We start from the raw sequence: 19,486 nt of genomic DNA, 5'->3' as shown, positions 1-19,486 counted from the left end.
AATCCAAAGCAACTTCTTTTAATCACTTCAAGTTTTGTCCTCTTGTTTACAGAGATGTAAAATAGTTTATTTTCCCTAAAGGCTTTTGGTTTTTGGATAAGAGCACTGTATTCATGAAGTGTAAAAATAAAAGTATTCTGAATCAATGATGCTGTTTTTATGTTCTGTTTATTCAGACAAACCTTTATTGCATTTACATTATAAGGCAGAACTGCTCTTTTACACAAAAACAAAAACTTTTAAATATCATAAAATATGACCTAAAAGCTGCTGAATACATGTTGGGATAAAACAGAACATTTGGAAAAATTAAAGTTTTCTATGAAGACAGCACAATGGAATGCGTTCCAAAATGCACTGAGATGCTTTGTGAATCAGCCAATCAGAGTGCAGTCTGAGGTGTGGGAAGGGGGGGGGGAAATAGGGTCAGGTGCAGCTCTTTCAAACCAAGATGGAAATACAGTACAACATGTACGAGACGTGTCCATTAAGATGCATAAGAGATTGTTTCAGTTCTAGTTATGACATTTCCTTCAATGTAAACTCTGCTCATCCCCTCAGGAGCGTGCAGGTCAAATCCATGATGCAAGATAAAGGCGTGGCTTAGTTTTTTTTAGATGTCATGCGCTTGCTTCTCGATCTTTGATTTCAAGTGCTCCTTGTATGCCAGGATGTCCCTCTTCCATTTTGTGATGGTTTGATTCTCACACACCCAGATTTCCTGAGCCACCTGGTGAAAAATAAAAATTATATAGATTATAAATGGTGCTAGCTACAACTGGTTAAAAGTTAAATCCTGATTAACAGCACAATTTCCCCACACACACACACACACACCTGTTGAATTAGCCTGAAGTCGTGGCTAACTAGCATCATGCCACCATCAAACTCGTTGATGGCATCCCCCAATGCATCAATAGTCTCGATATCCAGGTGATTAGTGGGCTCGTCAAGGAACAGCATGTGAGGGTTCTGTGAGGCGAGCCAGGCAAAACACACTCGGCACTTTTGACCATCTGACAAGTTCCTGATCGGACTGACCTGGAAGAAATTTCAGGTTTACATTTAGAGACAGTTTGAGACAAAGACAGAGCACAAGAAAATGAATTTCCTATTATCTGGAGGAGTATCCCAGACCTACCTGCTGTTTTCCCGTCAGCCCGTAGCGACCAATGATCTTCCTCATCTCCTCTTTTTCTTTGATATCGGGGAAACACTTCAGCATGTACTCCAAAGGAGACAGGTCCAGTTCCAGCTGCTCTGTCAAATGCTGTAACATAGGTAGATACAAAAGGAGACATTTAGTTTTACAGTAAATATACTTTTATATGAATATACTTTCTATGAAAGGTCTCCCCCAGGTCTAGCATAGCATGGTTTTTGCCCTGAATCAAATGTTGCCTTTTAAGATCATTGTTATGTTCTCTGGTTGTTAAAGGGGTGTTGTTCTTAGTATTTTTGAAACATGCAAGTGTATTGAGGTATTGTCAAGTGGCTCAGTGTTTTACCTGGTGATATCGGCCAATCTTGACATGAGAATGTTTGCGGATCATGCCATCAGTGGGAAGGAGCTACGAAGAGAAAAGGAGAGTTAACTTGAATACTTAACTGCAGGTTGTTACAGGATAACGGAGAAATACTGCTGGACCTACCTCTCCCATCAGGAGCTTCAGCAGTGTGGACTTTCCTGCTCCATTGGGCCCCACCAGAGCCACTCGCGTATCCAAGTCAATACCAAACTCCAGGTTTCTATATATGTGCGGCTATAGGACACATTAACAGATGAGTGAGACTAAGATATGACTCCATACGTCAGTGAAAAAAGCTCCGTCCATGCTGTAATCTTAACTGTACTCACGGTGTTGTCACTGTACTTGAAGCTCACGTTCTGAACCATGATAACAGGAGGAGGAATCTTCCCACAGGGAGGAAAACAAAATGACAGAGTCTGTGGGAGACAGAGGCAGGTATTAGTACCATAACAATATTAGGGCTGCAGCTATCGATTCTTTTTGTAATCGATTAATCTGATTTTTTTTGCGTTTTTAAACAACCCAAACTAGGGGGAAAAAAAGCAATGTTTTTGGAAAAAGCAACATTTGTATTGCCTACATTGCTTAGAATATCATCTCTCAAAAAACTAAACATATTAAGTGCATTTAAGTGCCATATTACATTGTTTTTAAAGATTTTTTTTTCTCAAATGATATCAACCTCAAACTAAGGCATACATTAAACATACACAAACATTACATTAAGTTGTGCAACTTAACTTTCAGAACTACAAGTTTCAACCTGAGACTGATCTGTATATACAGTAGGCCTATATGTAAATATCAGTTATACTCAACCTATTTTCATTTATATATTTGATTATGTCACACAGCTCTGTTACACTTATGCTATTAGATCGTTGATCAACAGGCTCAGATCGTGGTCACCACTACGCATTTTCTTGTCTTTGTTTTTGGTAGTTGTGTTTGGTGTAGTTTCATCGTCCATACGACTCTGTGATTTACTTTAGTCGGTCCTCTTCGTGGAATGGATGATTAAGTTAGACGTCGTGCTATTATCGTGGTAAGCTAGTTTGATTTTGCAGTAGACATACTGTACAGAGTTTTAATTACGTTTGAACTGATTCCAAACTTCGGACCCTTTCTAGAGTTTTCTCCAGCCTGTCTCTTCTCTTAGCCCCTCGCTATTTACGCTCCAGCATGTGTCGCCAGCAGCAGACTGAGTCCATCAGCGATACAACGTTGGTAACATTGATTTAACGAAGCTTCGAGGCAGTCATTTTGCAATCGAATTATTTGAGGAATCGTTTCAGCCCTAAACAATATACATGTGCCACTGGCCTCATTTTCTCAAAGTGTGTCACCAAGTCAAAAGTCTGAAGACTACTGAAAGTAGTTATTCCATAATCAGTAACCCACATCATTATAGCCTAGAAATCTAGATGCACCCTAGCGGCAGCAAATTAAATTTGCAGCCAGGGGTGTCTAGGCACTCTCCGTTGACTTGCGAGCTGGAAAAACCAAACTCTGGTCATGCCAATCACATCGTGTATAGAGTCGGTGGGCGGGGCTTATGGCTGCTGGGAACAGCGGTCTTCTGGAAGACTTGGAGTTAAGCTTTTCTTTGAGAAAAGAACGGCACTGAAGTCATTCTTAAAAAAGGAAGATGCGTTCGGAATTTTGCCGACCGGATACGGCAAAAGTTTAATCTATCAACTAGCTTCGCTACCTTCTTCGTTGCTCTGCCTGGTTATTGCGCTATCCTATTGCGTGCAGAGGGAATTTGAAAGACAACCGTTTATCCCGCCCCTCGGATTGAGCTCCGTCAATGGTGAGTTCCCAGACCCAACATCTGGATGTGGGTCTGGCTCGTCAGGCTAACATCATTACAGTACCTTGTCATTCACAACTTTTTCAGTCAAGCCTGAGGCCACCATCTTCTGCAGCGTTTTCTCTTTGCTCTGTGCCTGTCGTGCCAGCTTTGCAGAGCCGTGACCAAACCTGGCAATGTAATTCTAGAGGAGAGGGATGTAAAGAGAACAATGAGTACAAGTCAATGAGACAAATAACAATAATGAATGTTTATAAAACTTCAAAACCATGTGACTGCTTTAATAAAAAAATATATACATAAAAATTCACACTTTAGGAGTTCCTGGACATAGACTTGTTTTAAAAGAGTCTGCTCTGAGCCATTGATTCTGTGCAGTGAAAAGGTTCTACCACATGGTGTCTCATTTACCTTCATGTGTGTTATCTGGTCCTGTTCCCAGTTGAAGCGCTTCATCTGGTTCTCTTCCAGCTCCTCTCTGGTCTTCACATACTGGTCATAGTTACCCTTAAAAGCAAAAATAGATTTGCATGGTCATCCAACAGGGCAACACAGACGTAATTAGTAAGAGCTTACCCTCAGTTTATGATTCAGCATTATGAGATCACACATGGCAGAGCCGGTTATCCTTTCTGGCACTGCGATTCTTTATTTTACCTTAAGGCATCATACGTGGTTTCAGCCAAATGTGCTTACCGTGTAGTATTTCAGTTTTCTCTGATGCAGGTGGATGATGTTTGTGCACACACCATTCAGGAAGTCTTGAGAGTGTGAGATGAGCACAAGGATTCGCTTGAACCTAACAAGAAGCAGGATGATTAATACATAAACTGTTTGGACTTCTTTAAAGTGAGGGAGGATGCAGGGTGTAAACTTACGAACTGAGCTCCTCCTCCAACCACACACAAGCATCCAGATCCAAGTGGTTAGTGGGCTCATCCAGCAACAGCATGAAGGGTTTGATGAACAGGGCTCTGGACAAATGTAGGATAGTCATTAACATTCAATGAAGATGAAATGTAAACTTGCTTTCTGTATATGTAAACGGCTCTTAAAAGGTCACTTTTTTTTCCTCGTGTTTCTAAAGCTCATGGTTATCAGTTTTATATTACAATTCAGGAAGGACTACTCCTATTCCATGGGTGTTGCCTTTTATTAGCTTACAGTTTGACTTAGAAAAGGTCTTAATTTGACAGGAAAACATGAACTTTCTGAACTAGGTGAATTTGGTGCAAGCAGTTCTACCATAAGCAGATTAACTCAATTTAGCAACAAGTGGGTTATACACAATTTGAATTGGTAGTTAGACATACAGTACTCAAGAACAGAGCGTGTAAAAATTTAGGGTCATTTTATGTTACACGGTCTGCTTTTTATTTATTATTTCGGAAAAACATACCTAAAAAATAAAACTAGAATCTTCACATGACAAGCAGTACTACTCAAGAGCACATATATGCATTGTAGCTCTGAATGTAGCATTTTACAAAAGCAACTAGATGGTTCAATTTCAAACCTATGCAGACACAGAATTGATGCAACACATCATGTCACTAAATGGTGTAATACTAAGCATTTTGTCTTAACCTGGCCAGAGCAACACGCATCCTCCATCCACCACTAAAGTCCTTCAGTTTCTTCTGCTGCATAGCAGCGGTGAAACCCAAACCGTGGAGGATCCGAGAGGCTCGCACCTCTGCCTTGTCTGCATCCAGCTCCTCCAGACGCTCGTACAGCTCCATCAGCTTCTCACACTCAGCTATGCAGGGGTGGGAGAAAGGAATTTATTATAATTTCAATCAATACAGCTACAGAACGACTAGACCGTTTTCCTTGTCTTTGCATCAAGTCAGCTTTACCCAAACTATGGCGTTTTTTTTTTGTCTTGTTTTTTTTAGAGTCACACATCATGTAACTCACAGTCCTCATGCGCAAGTCTCTCTGCCTCCTTCTCCAGCATAATCCTCTGTTCATCCACCTCCATGACACACTGCAGAGCCGTCTTTTCGCTGGGGGCCATCTCCCGGGTTAAGTGGTAAATATCTATGTGCTCTGGAATGGGAATCTCACGATGCCCGATGGCTGACAACAGCATAGATTTTCCTGGCAGATACAATTAAATAAGAAAATTAATTTTGCTCATCGAATGTGAAAAAAAAAAAAAAAAAAATCCATTCTGTGCAACATTTCTCCCACTATTACTTAGAGTAACTGCTGTAAATTAGCAAATGTGTAAGTATAGTGACTGATAGTGTATGTAGTGTATGTATGTGCTATTCTTTGTGTTGAAAAAGTCTAGCTTTTAGCATGTCCAAGTTCCCAAAACAGCCAAAGGGAAAATGGCATCAGGTACTGGGAAATGTACAGGCTACTGACTAGTAATATCACGTGCCAGGAGAGACATGTTACCTGTGCCATTAAGGCCAATAAGACCATAGCGTCTGCCTGAGTTGAGCTCCAGGCTAGTGTCTGCTAGCAGCTCTTGACCATGGAAGGTGAGCGACAGGCTGCTAATGTGGACATCGGTGCTGTTGGGATGTGAGGCCAGAACGCCCGTCACTGCCCGTGCCTCCGTCTTAGCCAGTTCAAATTCATCCAGCTCTTTTGTCAAAAAGGCAACACCTACAAAAACAAAATCATGTTCACCATTTTGTTTACATTTAATGCTAGACATGAACCTATTTGAGAGTATGGCAAGTTCAAGTGTAATAAACGAACAAGCAAAATGTACAAGTCAAGCCAATGCCAAAATTGATCTCAGGAACGATACAAGCCATAATAAATCACAACCAAGCCTATAGCATTTACTCAAAGATCAGTTCTCTCACCGTTGCTCTCTGCTCCATTAATCTGAGTCTCTGGTTGTTCACCCTCCTCGTTCTCATCAGTTTTCTTGGTACGCTGGCGGGCTTTGGCAGCCTCCTTCTTCTTCGCTGCCTTCTTCTTGGCTAAGTCGGATGGCATGGTTGTGAAAGGCTATTCAACAGCAGAAAGAAAAAAAAGAAAAGAAAAAAGGGACACCGATCAACACTCTTATTCTCTTATAATACCATGTTATGGAATGTATACTATACCCAGAGTCTCAGTTGTTAAAGGACGATTACCAGCTAGGTAGCTAGCTTTGGTTTAAGGTGCTACCGACTGCTGAACGTGTTCCAATCAACTTTGATTAAGTGAAAACAGTGAGAGGGTCAAAGTGTATAAGTAAAATAAATAGGACCATAATTTACAAAATTCACATTAAACTGTATTGAAGAAGACTTGAAACTAGTTATTAAGACCATAAACTTTTTATAAAAATGTTTACTAAGGTAATAAATCAAGTGAGAAGTAGGGTCATTTCCCCATAGACTTCTGTAGAGAGGCTAAGTCCCTCCCTTCCAGTGGACCACCATGGGACTTCATTTCGGAAAAGAAAATGTACAGTAATGAATGGTAGGAGACAATGATTTGATACCGTTTGAATTGAGCCATGAATAACATATACATTTGTCAAATTAAAAAAGGTAATGTTGCAAGTCAAGAAAATTGGTTTGTCACAAAACTGTTGAAGTATAAATAAGACTGAAAATACATAATGAGAAAGACTACTCAAAAGTTGCGTAATCCCACCTACACGTGATCTGCAGGTAAAACCGCCCTGTACTGGTAGTTCCATTGTTTTCCTATTGGTAGAGCGGTGCCGCCCAACTAGGCAAAGCGCTACCCTTGGCGTCGCACACCGTTTGGAACTGCCGCAGAGTGCTGCACTCAAATTTCAACTTTGACCTCATTGGCGCTGACCTTTCATGGCGCAACCAAAAATTTATTTTGCTAAATAACATTAGCAAAAGAAAATCTTAATAAATTATACAAATATAACTTTTCATCTATCCACACGACGTTCACTAGTACTACACTTTCAAACGACGCTATGGCCCTTTAGAAGACCGGAAGTGTGTACCGTACTTGCTGGTTCTTTTGCTTCCCGGCTGATAAAAAGACACTAATCAAACACATCAGGTAAGATAACGTTATGTGTTGTGAAGGATAGCTAGCTAGAGAGCAAGCAATGTAAAGTACATTATGCGAGACATGTAGTTCACCAAGCAGCTCCACACAAAACTAAGTAGTACAACGACAAACTGAATCTTCCTTGCAAAATTCTCTTTTAAATGGCTTAATTCAAAACATGATCAAAAAAATATGTCTCCGGTTTGCTAGTTTTTTTTGTTTTTCCCCCCCCCCACAAAATAAGGTCCCAATGGGGTCCACCAGAAAGGGAGGGACTTCGCCCTAGACTGGGTAAACCCTGCCCGATCTGCCAGCGATTTGATTTTGCCCTGCAGCTCAGGCTGGAAACCTGTACGTTTATCTATCCTGCTTCCATTACAAATTTGCAGGAACCAATCACAAACTGGCTTATCCACCTGGCGCGCTACTGGTGGGTTTAACACCAGCTTTCTGTTTACATTCAACAAGGAAGCACAACACTCCATGGCAGCAACCCGTTGATGCCGCTGTCGCTGCTACGTCACCCAGATCGTTGGTCTGATTGGTTGAAGGACTACCCAATTGCGTACAGAGTCATTTGAACTGTGCCCGTTGCTCACGCCTCTTGTGCAGAGAAAATACAGAGCAGACTTCCCAGACTAATGTTCAATCTTAAAAGATTGAGCTTGGTCTGGTGATAGCCAGACTAACGTCGCCCCTCTATACAAGCAGAATTCATTTTGGAGCTAATGGAGGGTTGCACCATATGAGGAAATGATCCAATTGTGATCATTTTGACTGATCTTGCAATTGCAATATGATTCACGATATTTGAGGGAATGAGCATTTTTGTATCATTATTCTCATTTTTATTGAAAAATATTAAAATTAAAAAAAATGGCAAGGATTATTGTGTGATTTTTGCAAGAATCTGTACCAAATATTTTTTTCTTTAGTCTGTAGGATAGGATTTGTAGGCCGGGAAGTCTCTGCAGCACCACAATACTAATACATTCAGAATGATTTGACACATATTTAGCCTTCAACAAAAATGGGTCCCCGCCTGCTATATCGCCCCCTTTTCCCTATCACATCGGCGGAAATGGGCTTCCATAACTCAGGTAAGTGGGGTCCAAGTTCTTGACGGGGTTCCAAGGGGTCGCCAGCAAAAAGGTAGAATCATGAATATCATTATAATTGCATCCAGAAGTTAGCGTACACAATGACAAAATGTATGACTATTTTGGTCATGGGTTTTATACACTTTCTGTAAAGATCTAAAAGCAAAATCATTTCAGATGGGGTACCCTGGGACAAAATATTATCAAATGGGGTTCGTGGTCTTATTTGTGTCAGTTTTTAATGAGTCTTTGATATGAACATTTTAGGAACCATTACCATAACTTAGCTACAGCTGACTTCAAGGAAGAATTAACGGAATTAGAGGCCTTAACATTACATGGTTAACGGTACAACCTACGAGCGTTTACAACGCTAACCACGACCGCATTTTGCTTCCTTCCAGTCCCACCTGCTTGCACGTTGGGCTCTTCACATTATAAAGCCTGATTGCTGTTAGAAGCTAACGGTAGCTAGCTGATGCCGCTAAAATTAAAAAGGTAGATTTGTCACTTCAGAGTGAATTAGCTAGCTAGTCGACGACAGTACCCAGACAGTAGTGTTAACTGATTAAAACAGAACGCCATATATATATATATAGGAGAAAGACCATATACATTTTGATAAACTAGCCGCTGACTGCGTTATTAGCTCTCTAGCTAAGCTAACAACGATAGCTAACTAACGTTACAGCTGACAGGCCTGTGAGCCGCTAGCTAACTTGACGCAAGGCCCAACTAGCTACGGCAAGCTCGGGAAAGTGGCTAATTCGGCGGTTAATGTTTCTTTTTCACGCCTATTCCTAATTTTGACAGGAACATTTGTATATTAACCATTAAAGTTGTAGTTGTCAGATGCCGTAAATCGATCACTTACCTAGATAATGTTTTACCGGTCTCCGGAGCACACCGATGTCTCGTGTTCACTTTTCGCCGGGTGGATGTAGCCGCACGTCAAACCGCCAGACAGACCATATATGGTCAAACAGGGCGGTGAGAACGGATGTGCCCTCCCCTTCTCGCGGGACTGCAGCAAAAATATCCATTTAGGCTACTCCTAAATTAAGCGCAGATTTAATTTATAAATCGGTAAAATAATGTAAGCATTGGCTTGGACTACTTAGACACGCTCGTAGACAATACAATTAAATACAATTAAAGGCTGGTGATGGATAGTAGATTGGAGCTTTCACACCGCCGCGCAGTAGCTCGCCGCCTCCAGTTATCTGATTTCAATGAGGGAAAGGCCAAAGGCGGCAAGGGGAAAGCGGTGGTACGAAGCGGTTTCCGCCGCAGCCCACGTGAACGCGCTCAGATTATGCTCTGAATCATTATACTGGTAAGGTTTCTACATGTAGCCTACCTTTTTATGCATCATCATAAATATCCTATCTTACACAGTTTCAATCATGCGCTCATTTAAATATGACATTTTGTTGTTGTGGTTCTGGGGGTCTATTAAGCAACCTTATTGCAAAAACAGGTTCAGGACTCAATGCTACTTTCTATATGATGAAAAACACTGTGCTAAAGGTTGTACGAACCCAATTGTAGAAAGAGAAAGATTGAAAGACCCTAAACCCCCTTGCTTATGCTAGATGGCTGAATGATGTCATGTTCCATCTAAAACTAGAAAAGTAAATTTACTCTATAACCAAAGATACTCTAAACTAGTGCCCTATATTTAGAGAGTGTGGCCAACTAGGGAATCGAATGTTCTGAGCATACCGTTCTGCGATTGGTTCCGAGGTGGTCACATGTTTCATTCATCTGATTCCCATTGATATAGAGCAGGGAATAGTGGAAAAATGTAATACATGATTTAAAAATATGACATAAATCACTAAAAAAATGCCCAACTGTTGTGCGTTTGGCTGCAATGAAAGACAGGGAAGCAGCAAAAGATTTCACAAGTCCCCCCGTGAAGCAAAAAGTATGGGAGCTGTTCATTATTGTGTGAGGTAAATGTCAATTTCTCTCTTCAATATGATATCAAATTACATAGGACAAATATAGTAATACCATCATTAATGTGTACATTGCTGAAAAAAGTTCTAACACTGCTTTAGAAATGAATGAAGATTGAAGTTAGCCTTATGCTAGCATTAACTTTTTCGCTAGCACTCCATGTACCTAAATGCTTGTGATCTTGCCACAGTCATAGCTACGGCTTTTGGTCTCGACTGAGTCCAGGTGTCTTTATTATCTTCATAATAATATTGGAGGAAAAGTGAAACACAGTTTGGACGGGGATGTTGTTCGGCTTTTCACAAGTTTAGGCAGCTATGCCGATGTTCGCTAACGTTAGCGCAACAGCATTAGCCTAGCCTGCTAGGTAGCTAAATATTACAACTGCCTTCGGAGTTTCCTATATCTGCATCCACGTTGTCAACATAAGACCTGTGGCGTTAGTGCTCCTTTTTTTACCATAATTTTATTGAATGAAAAGCTTCGCTCCTACGAGATGGGTGGGTTTTTGTTACGTTACACACAAAGCTAGCTATAGTTAGCCTGTATACTAGCGGACATTAACATTAAAGGGGTGATAGAATGCAAAACCGATTTTACCCTGTCATAGTTGAATAACGACAGTTCGGTGGGTAAATAGGACATACATAGAAGCTCAAAATCCCACTGACACCCCTTTACTATGAAAATCTCATATTTTGAAACTGCTGCTGAAAACGGGCGAATCCCAACAAAGCTGAGTTGCTTACGCAAGCATCTCAAAATCCGGAACCTTAAGAGAACAGTCACGCCCTAATATTTACATAGGCTACACAACTGACCTGAGATCAGGTAGTCTTCTGAATCTTTTTTTTTTTTTTAAAATTTTTTTATTTTTTAAAAACATACAAAGCGCTAGGAAGTCGAATAAATTATTCCATTACAAAATTCATTGTAAACATTTAAATGGAATGCATCTATAAAGCTCAAATACAATGGAGCATGACGATATCCATCAATGAGAGCTATAGCCTCCTCCTAACTCAGACATTCACAAAAATACATTCAATTGATATCCGAAATCGGACAAGTGTTAGCTAAGCTTTGTAAGACCTTGAGGAACCTGTAATATTCATGCCGTGACGAAATTCAAACTGTAAATATACTTTAGTTATGCGAAAGTGAGCAAGCTGCGATATTTCCCCATTGTAATGAATGGGACATATAGCAAGCAGCTGCTCGTCCTACAAAGACGCCTTGCGTTCATAAAAATGCCTTAAAATCAAATCGGACAAAACGGTTACCTTTATAAGACATTTGGGAATGATGTAATGTAAGTGGCGTGACGAAATTCAAACTGTAAATATAATTTAGTTATGGCGACAGTGTAGCTAGCTAGCTGCGGTATTTCCCCATTGTAATGAATGGGACATATAGCAAGCAGCTGCTGGTCCTACAAAGACGCCTCGCGTTCATAAAAATGCCTTAAAATCAAATCGGACACAACGGTTAGCTTTATAAGACATTGGGGAATGATGTTATATAAGTGGCGTGACGAAATTCAAACTGTAAATATAATTTAGTTATGGCGACAGTGTAGCTAGCTAGCTGCGGTATTTCCCCATTGTAATGAGTGGGACATATTGCAAGCAGCTGCTCGTCCTACAAAGACGCCTCACGTTCATAAAAATGCCTTAAAATCAAAGTGGTCGGCGAAATTCAAACCGTAAATATATTATAGTTATGCCGGCAGCTGGCCGCGGAGCCCCGTAGTGCAGTATCCACAAAGGGTGACTTTGCCCTGGGTATGGAGCCCAGCAGGCTGCCGCTTTCTCGTCAGACTGTGTGGAGCTCCTAAAGTCCGACACGTCTTACCAAATTTGCAATTAGCCATCAAATTTTGTAAAACGGCCCATATTTCAGCTTTATATAGTTGATTTCTCACTTAAAAAAGTCTCAGAAGTGAATTTGGTAATGAAACATTGCAGTGTCTGGAATATGAGATTCTGTCGCTTCTCTAATGTATGTGTAGTGGGGATTCGCTCAACCAATCAGCGCGCGTCTCTACTATGTGCGTATGGCAAGTCGCTCAACCAATCACCGCGCAGCTCATCTAAATATTCATGACCATACCATATTTGGAAGAAAAGCTCTTGTTACAAATAGGGCCAAAACACAGGGATGCACAAGGGCCAATAAAATATCAACCAGGCCATTTTCAGCCCAACCAATGTTACATACCCCATTAGGAGACCATAAGGAACAGTGTGAAATACCCTATATAATCATTCTATCACCCCTTTAACACTGCTCAGAGAATTAGGCGACGTGATCACTCGTGATGGGCATTTTTAGAGGCCCATTTACGATATAAAATATACACTGGAATATTTCCGTAAGGGCTTTTTACATATTTACAAATATGTTTTATGCCTGTTTAAGGTGAAAATAAGTGATTTATTTAAAGATAGCATATCCACCCCATAGGGTTGCACTGTAGAGTCATCTGACGTTGGTATCCAATATGGCGCCCATGATTTGAGTTGGCCACACTCTCTAAATATAGGGCACTACTCTAAACCTGTGTTTCTACCCCTAGGGGTACTTTGGAGTACTGCGATTATTACATACGATTATTTTAATGCATAATTCCTAAAATAATTATGGTATAGTAATAAATTAATTTAGTAATATATTCTGAACATTTAAAGTTTAGGGTAGCATTTAAGTGTTTTTTCAGTTACAAGTTGTTGTTTAGTCTAAACATGCACCGCATTGTACCTCTTTATATAGGCCTTTTTTTTTTTACCAAAAATATTTTGCACTGTATTTGGGGGGTATTTTATAGTATAAAATAATTATAATATTTCAAAGGGGGTATATTATTGAAAACCAAGTTTTATAAACATTGCTCTAAACCGTCTCTTCCCTTATATACTGTCTATGTCTCTTCCCCCAAACTTAATCCCAACCCTCTTGCCTAAATAAACCCAGAGCCATAGAGATATCACTCTGAATAAACCTAACCAGAGCACGCAGCGAGTGCTAGCCAGCCAATCAGAGGAAGCGTAGGGCGGGTCATGTCCGGCCTCCGGTTACAGTAGGTTGCGGCATGCACCTTAAACGTTGGTTTATAGCCCGCCAATTACACAAAAGAAGAAGAAAAACCCAGGTCCCTTCCCTTATACAGTCTCATAGGTGATGCTGCAGACCGTCAGTGATGATGAGGGCAAAACCGAAGTGAGAGAGACGCTATTCCACGGTGTGTGTGTGTGTGTGTGTGTGGCACTGAATTTTTGAGGAAGTCAAGAAACGGAAGAAAATGGAGGACATGTGTATGGCTATGCTTCACGGATTTTTTCCTGTTTCAACGGTGAAACAAATGGGATTTATTCGCCTTCAAGTCAGTGTTCGTGAAGATGGATCGCGGAGCGACATATCAGCACTGAAACAACGATGCTAGCTTGCTATAGATTGCTCTTTGATGTTTGTTTCTTCGACACATAACGTTACTGTTGCGGTTATAATTTCAGATACAGCGATCAAAACTTTTGATTCCTCTTGCTTCGATTTTTGTGTTAATGGAAAACGTTAATTCGAGTAACTTCAGCAGGTGACAGCGTCTTGCTACTTTAGTTAGCTGACTTTAGATGTAGGGGTTATACTAGACTGTTACATGTATGACAGTGACCGACATTATCAGCTCGGTTAGTTACAAAGCTGTTACGCCGCAATAAACGCCACTGGTGTTAAGCCATTTATACATTATTTTTGTTCATAACGTTACTAAAAGGAATAGTTCATACCTGCAGTTTTACAATTTGCGCATCTTCAATTATGAGGTAACGGTCAACTATAATCTTTGCTTGATAGAAACTTCAGTAAAGAGACTCTATGTGATATTTCAGGCAATTTTATGTCTGGGTCAACAAATCAATTTCCCCTAACAAAGGTGCTTTTCTGGCTAGAATGTGTTAAGTTAGGGCATGAGAGTTGACACATGATCTGTAGGTAGTTCACGTTTTTTATGTTTGTTTTGTTTTTACAAAACAGCCTCATCAAGCGTAGCTCATAACTACCAGATATGCGTCTTTCGTCTTTTTTGGCCGTGTTCAGGCCTGCTTTACCCCTCATCCTCGGGCTGTCTCTGGGATGTAGTCTGAGCCTTTTGATGGTGTCCTGGACACAAGGGGATACCGATGACTCCTGTGGGGATGAACTGGGCAATGGGAGGCTTTTCATGGGTAGAGCAGATGCCCAGAGAGACTCAAGGGATGAAGCTGCAGATGAAGACGTCCAGCCACGTATCGTGCCCTACCACAAGGACCCAAACAAGCCTCACAAGAAAGTCCTCAGGTGAGTGTGGAAGTCATGTCTTTGTCATGTAGAAGGGTTTTTCTGCAACACATTTAAAGACAAATTTGTTATAAAAGCACCACACCACATTACTTTTATATATCCCACAACAGAATTTGAATCTAGAGGATTTATATTTGTTCATTTCCTATTTAATAAGCTTACATTTGAAGCTTACATTTGAATCTCCCCTTCAATAATCTAAGTGCACTCAGTATAGGTGGCCGATAGATTAGAGATTACAGTCAAATCTCTTTGTACAGATATAAAGCAGCTCAGATGTGGAGACCAGACATTTTGATCCAGATATCCATACGATTTCATCCTCTTTTTGACTGGAAGTCTTATCTTATCTCATTTAGTCTTAGAACTTCTTGCTAACGAGTTTGGGTCAGTTGAAATCTATATTTCTTGTGATGGAAGCAAGTTGACTGTGTTGATAAATTATCACCTTTATTCCGTTTGTGCTTTGATGTCCTCTGTTAATTTGTTCTTTCCATTTGTCTTTACTTCACCTCTCCAGAACTCGTTACATTCACACTGAACTGGGCATCCGAGAACGTCTGCTGGTGGGTGTACTGACCTCCCGGGCCACCCTCAACACGCTGGCCGTGGCGGTGAACCGCACTGTTGCCCATCGCTTCCATCGCACCTTTTTCTTCACAGGCCTGCGCAGCCCTAAGGTGCCTCACGGCATGACCGTGGTTGCTCACGGCGACGACCGCCCAGTGTGGCTGATGTACGAGACGGTTCGTCACCTCCATCAGCACTACGGCTCTGACTATGACTGGTTCCTCTTAGCCCAGGATGACACTTACATGCAAGCAGATCGTCTGTCAGAGCTGGTGGGCCACCTCAGTGCAGGTCAGGACCTCTACATGGGCAGGGCGGAGGAGTTTATTGGTGGAGAAGAGAAGGCACGCTACTGCCACGGGGGCTATGGCTACCTGCTGTCACGCAGTCTGCTGGCCCGTCTGCAGCCCCACCTTGACACCTGCCGTAATGACATCCTCAGTGTGAGGCCTGATGAGTGGCTGGGCCGCTGCATTATTGACTACCTGGGTCTCAGTTGTGTGGAGGTGCACCAGGTAAAAAAACACAGACCAATGCATTGGACACAAATTATAAAAGAGAAGAGTAGTTTTATCATTTTAATACCCATTTGACAGTTTTACTGGCAGATTATCCAAACTAACATTTCCTGTCTTTGTCAATGTTTGTGTGGCTCGCAGGAGATGACCTATCGTTACTTTGAGCTCGGAAAAAACGCAGATCCAGAGCGCGAAGATAGCATACCGTTTAAAAATGCCTTCACAGTCCATCCTATATCAGAACCAAATCTCATGTACCGCCTACACAAACGCTTCAGCCAGATAGAGCTGGAATGGACTTACCTACAGATACAACAGCTGCAGGTTTGTAATACTTAACACTGCTTTCTATCAACTAAAAACAACTAGACATTGTTATCTGATGGGACAGTATCAGTGGGCTGCTCTTTTGATGAGTACTGTGTGAATGTATACTCTTTGTTCTCCTCTTCAACACACCTACTTTTTGAGCCAAGGCAGAAATTCCTGACTAATACAATATTTCAAAAACGTCAGAAAAGCCAAGACAAGGGATTGGGTGTTTTTGCTAGGGCATGAAGTGTTACATTCCAGTATCATAATCTTTGTGTATACGATCTGCCCGCAAAGCATTAATATGTAATTAAAGTAGCTGCTAATGATAGTTAATTAGCTCTGTGTCGACTTAACTTTAAACATACGTTACACCAAAGAGCAATTACATAAGTCATAAAGGCAAATGTTTACACGCTAGACAGTGTGTTCCTTTTCAGCTTTGATTTTTACATTCGACATATCTTTGTGTGTACTCATCAGGTGCAGATCAACAACCTGAGTGACCTGACGCCAGAGGGGAAGGCTGGAGTCACGTGGCCCATCGGAATCAACCCTCCCTTCAAACCAAGATCCCGTTTTGAGGTTATAAACTGGGAGTACTTCACTGAAGAGCATATTTACTCATGCATTGACAGCTCGCCCAAGTGTGAGATGAGAGGGGCTGACCGTGCGGATGTAAACGCAGTTCTGGAGATTGCAGTGGGGCGTCTGAATGAACGCTACCAGCCCCAGCTACGCTTCCGCAAGAGGCGTCTGCTTAATGGTTACAGGCGCTTTGATCCCACGCGTGGTATGGAGTATATGCTGGACCTTGCGCTGGAGGTGTACACCCAGAAAGGCCACAGTCAAGTCATTGCCAAACGGGTTAACTTACTGCGACCTCTCAGCGCGGTTGAGATTATCCCCATGCCCTATGTGACAGAGGCAACTCGGGTGCAGGTCATCCTACCTGTCACTGCCCAGGACCAGGACTATGTTGGTAACTTCCTCGACATGTATGTGATGAACACGTTGGACACCCATGACAATGTTTTACTCACGTTCCTGTTCATCTATGATCCCTTTGATGCACAGCGAGTCAGCCAGACCGATGTGTTTGCTGGCATTAAGGCCATGATCGGGGAGGTGGAGAAGCGCTACGGAGACGTGAAGATCCCCTGGATCAGCGTGAAGACGGAGGTGCCCTCGCAGGTCAAGCTGATGGACATCATCTCTAAGAAGCACCCAGTGGACACGCTGTTTTTCCTGGCCGGCGTGTGGACCGAGGTCAATGCTGACTTCCTGAACCGCTGCAGAATGAACGCCATCAGCAACTGGCAGGTGTTCTTCCCCATCCACTTCCAAGAGTACAGTCCTGCTGTCATGTACCGCGACCAGCAGCCCTCCGCTGCCTCCTCCTCTTTTGCTTCGGAGTCGCTGCGAGGGGCCCGCCCACTTTGACCGCCATGTCTTCGACGAGGCTTGCTTTTACAATGCGGACTACATGACCGCGCGGACCAAGATGGCTGCTGACATCTTGGACAACGAGGAGCTGCTGGAAAGCATGGACGTGTACGACATATTTGTCCGTTACTCAGGTCTACATGTGTTCAGAGCTGTAGAGCCGGCGCTGATCCAGAAATACGTGCGGCGAGCGTGCAACCCCCGATTCAGCGAGGATATCTACCACCGCTGTGTCCTCAGCAACCTGGAGGGCCTGGGGTCACGCTCACATCTAGCTATGGCTCTTTTTGAGCAAGAGCAGGCCAACAGCACCTAGAGGCCTTCTCGTGCCTCAAATACTGCCTGGACTAATGAATACTCACACAGAATAAAGAGAACTATAATATAGTACTTTTGTGATCCATACACTGAAATTCTTGCCCTTGTATTGGGCAGAAAGAGGTCAGGATCAACTTAAGAACCGCATCAGCTTGCTCATGGACACTATGACAGAGTAAATGTGTGCTGAAGCATACATTCTTCCAGCTGAAAATCTCTTTGCTCAGTAGTTCTGAGTACTAATGACTTAGGAGTCTGTAACTGTGACTCTGTCATGTCTAGACCAATTTTGAGTCATGGAGGTGTCAGATTGCGGCCTACTGTTTGTATTGCTGCCATTGACTTATTCTTTCAGGAGCCAAACAACCATATTTATACTCCAATTTTAAAATTAAAATAAAAGAAGGTTGTGTCTTGAAATAAATGAAAAAACAAAAAACTTGAGCCATAAGTCTTCCTTAGTGAAGATGTTTAAAGTGATACTGGAAACAAGCTGAAGCCGTTGGCTGCCTTTTTCTTTTCTTTTTTTTAAGAGGTATTAAAGAGTGATATTTCTGTTCAGAGTTGTTTCTTCATTCATACTGTTCTGAGTCTTAACATGTTTGTTTCAGTCTCATTAGACAGAGAGACAACTGTTTATAGGATCTGCAATGCAGCATGCTTGAACAGCCCCTCCTTGAGGTATCTGTTATCTGCTTGGCGGAGCTGAAGAAAAGGCAATATGGCAGGAATCTTGCGGCCAGTAGTAATGGCGTAGCAGTGATGGCGTGCTCATATTCAGAGCATTATAATGTAGCCTAATATAATGTAGCCTTTCTGGTTTGCCTAAAAGTTGTACTGCAGCGCCTGGAGGCATTGAACAGTTTGTTCCAAAGCAGCCTGCCCCGCCTTGTCTCCCCACATTAAGTCAGTAAATCTCCACCCCGGCCTGGGCCTCCCTGGGTTTGGGCGAGTATTCCGTACACAGATGTCTTTAGGGAGAGAAGTGAACCCAGTGCCCAGAGGGGGGGTCGTACGTAGCCAAGGTCTGCCCGTGGTGTGGGTGGGTAACCTTCGCAGCTAGATGGTTGAACTAGCTGAATGGCTTACTTCACACAGCCTCCTTTCCCTCCTCCTCTTCTCTAAAGGGGTGTGACGACCGCACTGAGGCCCCTTAACCTCCCCCACCCACCAAACTTCTCCATGTGAGGGTTGTCGGGAGAATAGCGGAGCAGCAGAGTGAAAGAGGCTCTTTCTGAGGTGGTCTGCAGTCAACATTACACCAACGCTGCAATACGCTGTGGAAATGGCCTCCACCTGCTTCCTTGTGGTGTGGTCAGTGAACAATAAAATGCCTGTCTGCCACCTTCTGAGAAACTCCTTGCTCGTGCAGGAAATGTAACTCACTAAAAATGTACACTGTACTGATGCAGAGCATGAAAGTGTTCTTTTAGTGACGGGGTAATTTAGCAGGGCTGCATAACTATTTGCATAATTGGATACTGCCTTATAAGATTCCACCCCTAATGGCATCGATTTGCAATATGGAAAAAAAACAACTTCATTTTATGTCATTTAAGGAGTGCTGCTGTGGTAAGATGT

General features: G+C 42.2%; 2 protein-coding genes across 2 annotated transcripts; one reads left to right on the top strand and one right to left on the bottom strand.

Moving 5' to 3' along the window:
• Positions 1 to 149: 149 nt before the first annotated feature.
• Positions 150 to 9,461, bottom strand: abcf2b (ATP-binding cassette, sub-family F (GCN20), member 2b). The gene is made up of 15 exons (XM_039789764.1): positions 9,313 to 9,461; positions 6,174 to 6,321; positions 5,755 to 5,967; positions 5,266 to 5,448; positions 4,933 to 5,104; positions 4,224 to 4,319; positions 4,042 to 4,144; positions 3,757 to 3,852; positions 3,410 to 3,529; positions 1,859 to 1,948; positions 1,653 to 1,763; positions 1,509 to 1,571; positions 1,142 to 1,270; positions 838 to 1,041; positions 150 to 730 (listed from the first exon to the last, which is right to left on the bottom strand). Exons 2-15 carry the CDS (start codon positions 6,307 to 6,309, stop codon positions 614 to 616), a joined length of 1,833 nt encoding a protein of 610 aa, XP_039645698.1. The 5' UTR covers positions 6,310 to 6,321; positions 9,313 to 9,461; the 3' UTR covers positions 150 to 613.
• A 59-nt stretch (positions 9,462 to 9,520) lies between these two features.
• On the top strand, positions 9,521 to 18,466 carry chpf2 (chondroitin polymerizing factor 2). The gene is given in 6 exon segments (XM_039789763.1): positions 9,521 to 9,774; positions 14,499 to 14,738; positions 15,262 to 15,826; positions 15,971 to 16,153; positions 16,625 to 17,569; positions 17,571 to 18,466. Coding segments are annotated over 6 exon segments (2,370 nt in total). The 5' UTR covers positions 9,521 to 9,670; the 3' UTR covers positions 17,904 to 18,466.
• Positions 18,467 to 19,486: the final 1,020 nt, after the last annotated feature.

The sequence above is a fragment of the Perca fluviatilis genome, chromosome 22 (assembly GCF_010015445.1).
Source record: "Perca fluviatilis chromosome 22, GENO_Pfluv_1.0, whole genome shotgun sequence".
NCBI classification, from domain to species: Eukaryota; Metazoa; Chordata; class Actinopteri; order Perciformes; family Percidae; genus Perca; species Perca fluviatilis.
This window is presented reverse-complemented; position numbering and strand designations above follow the sequence as displayed.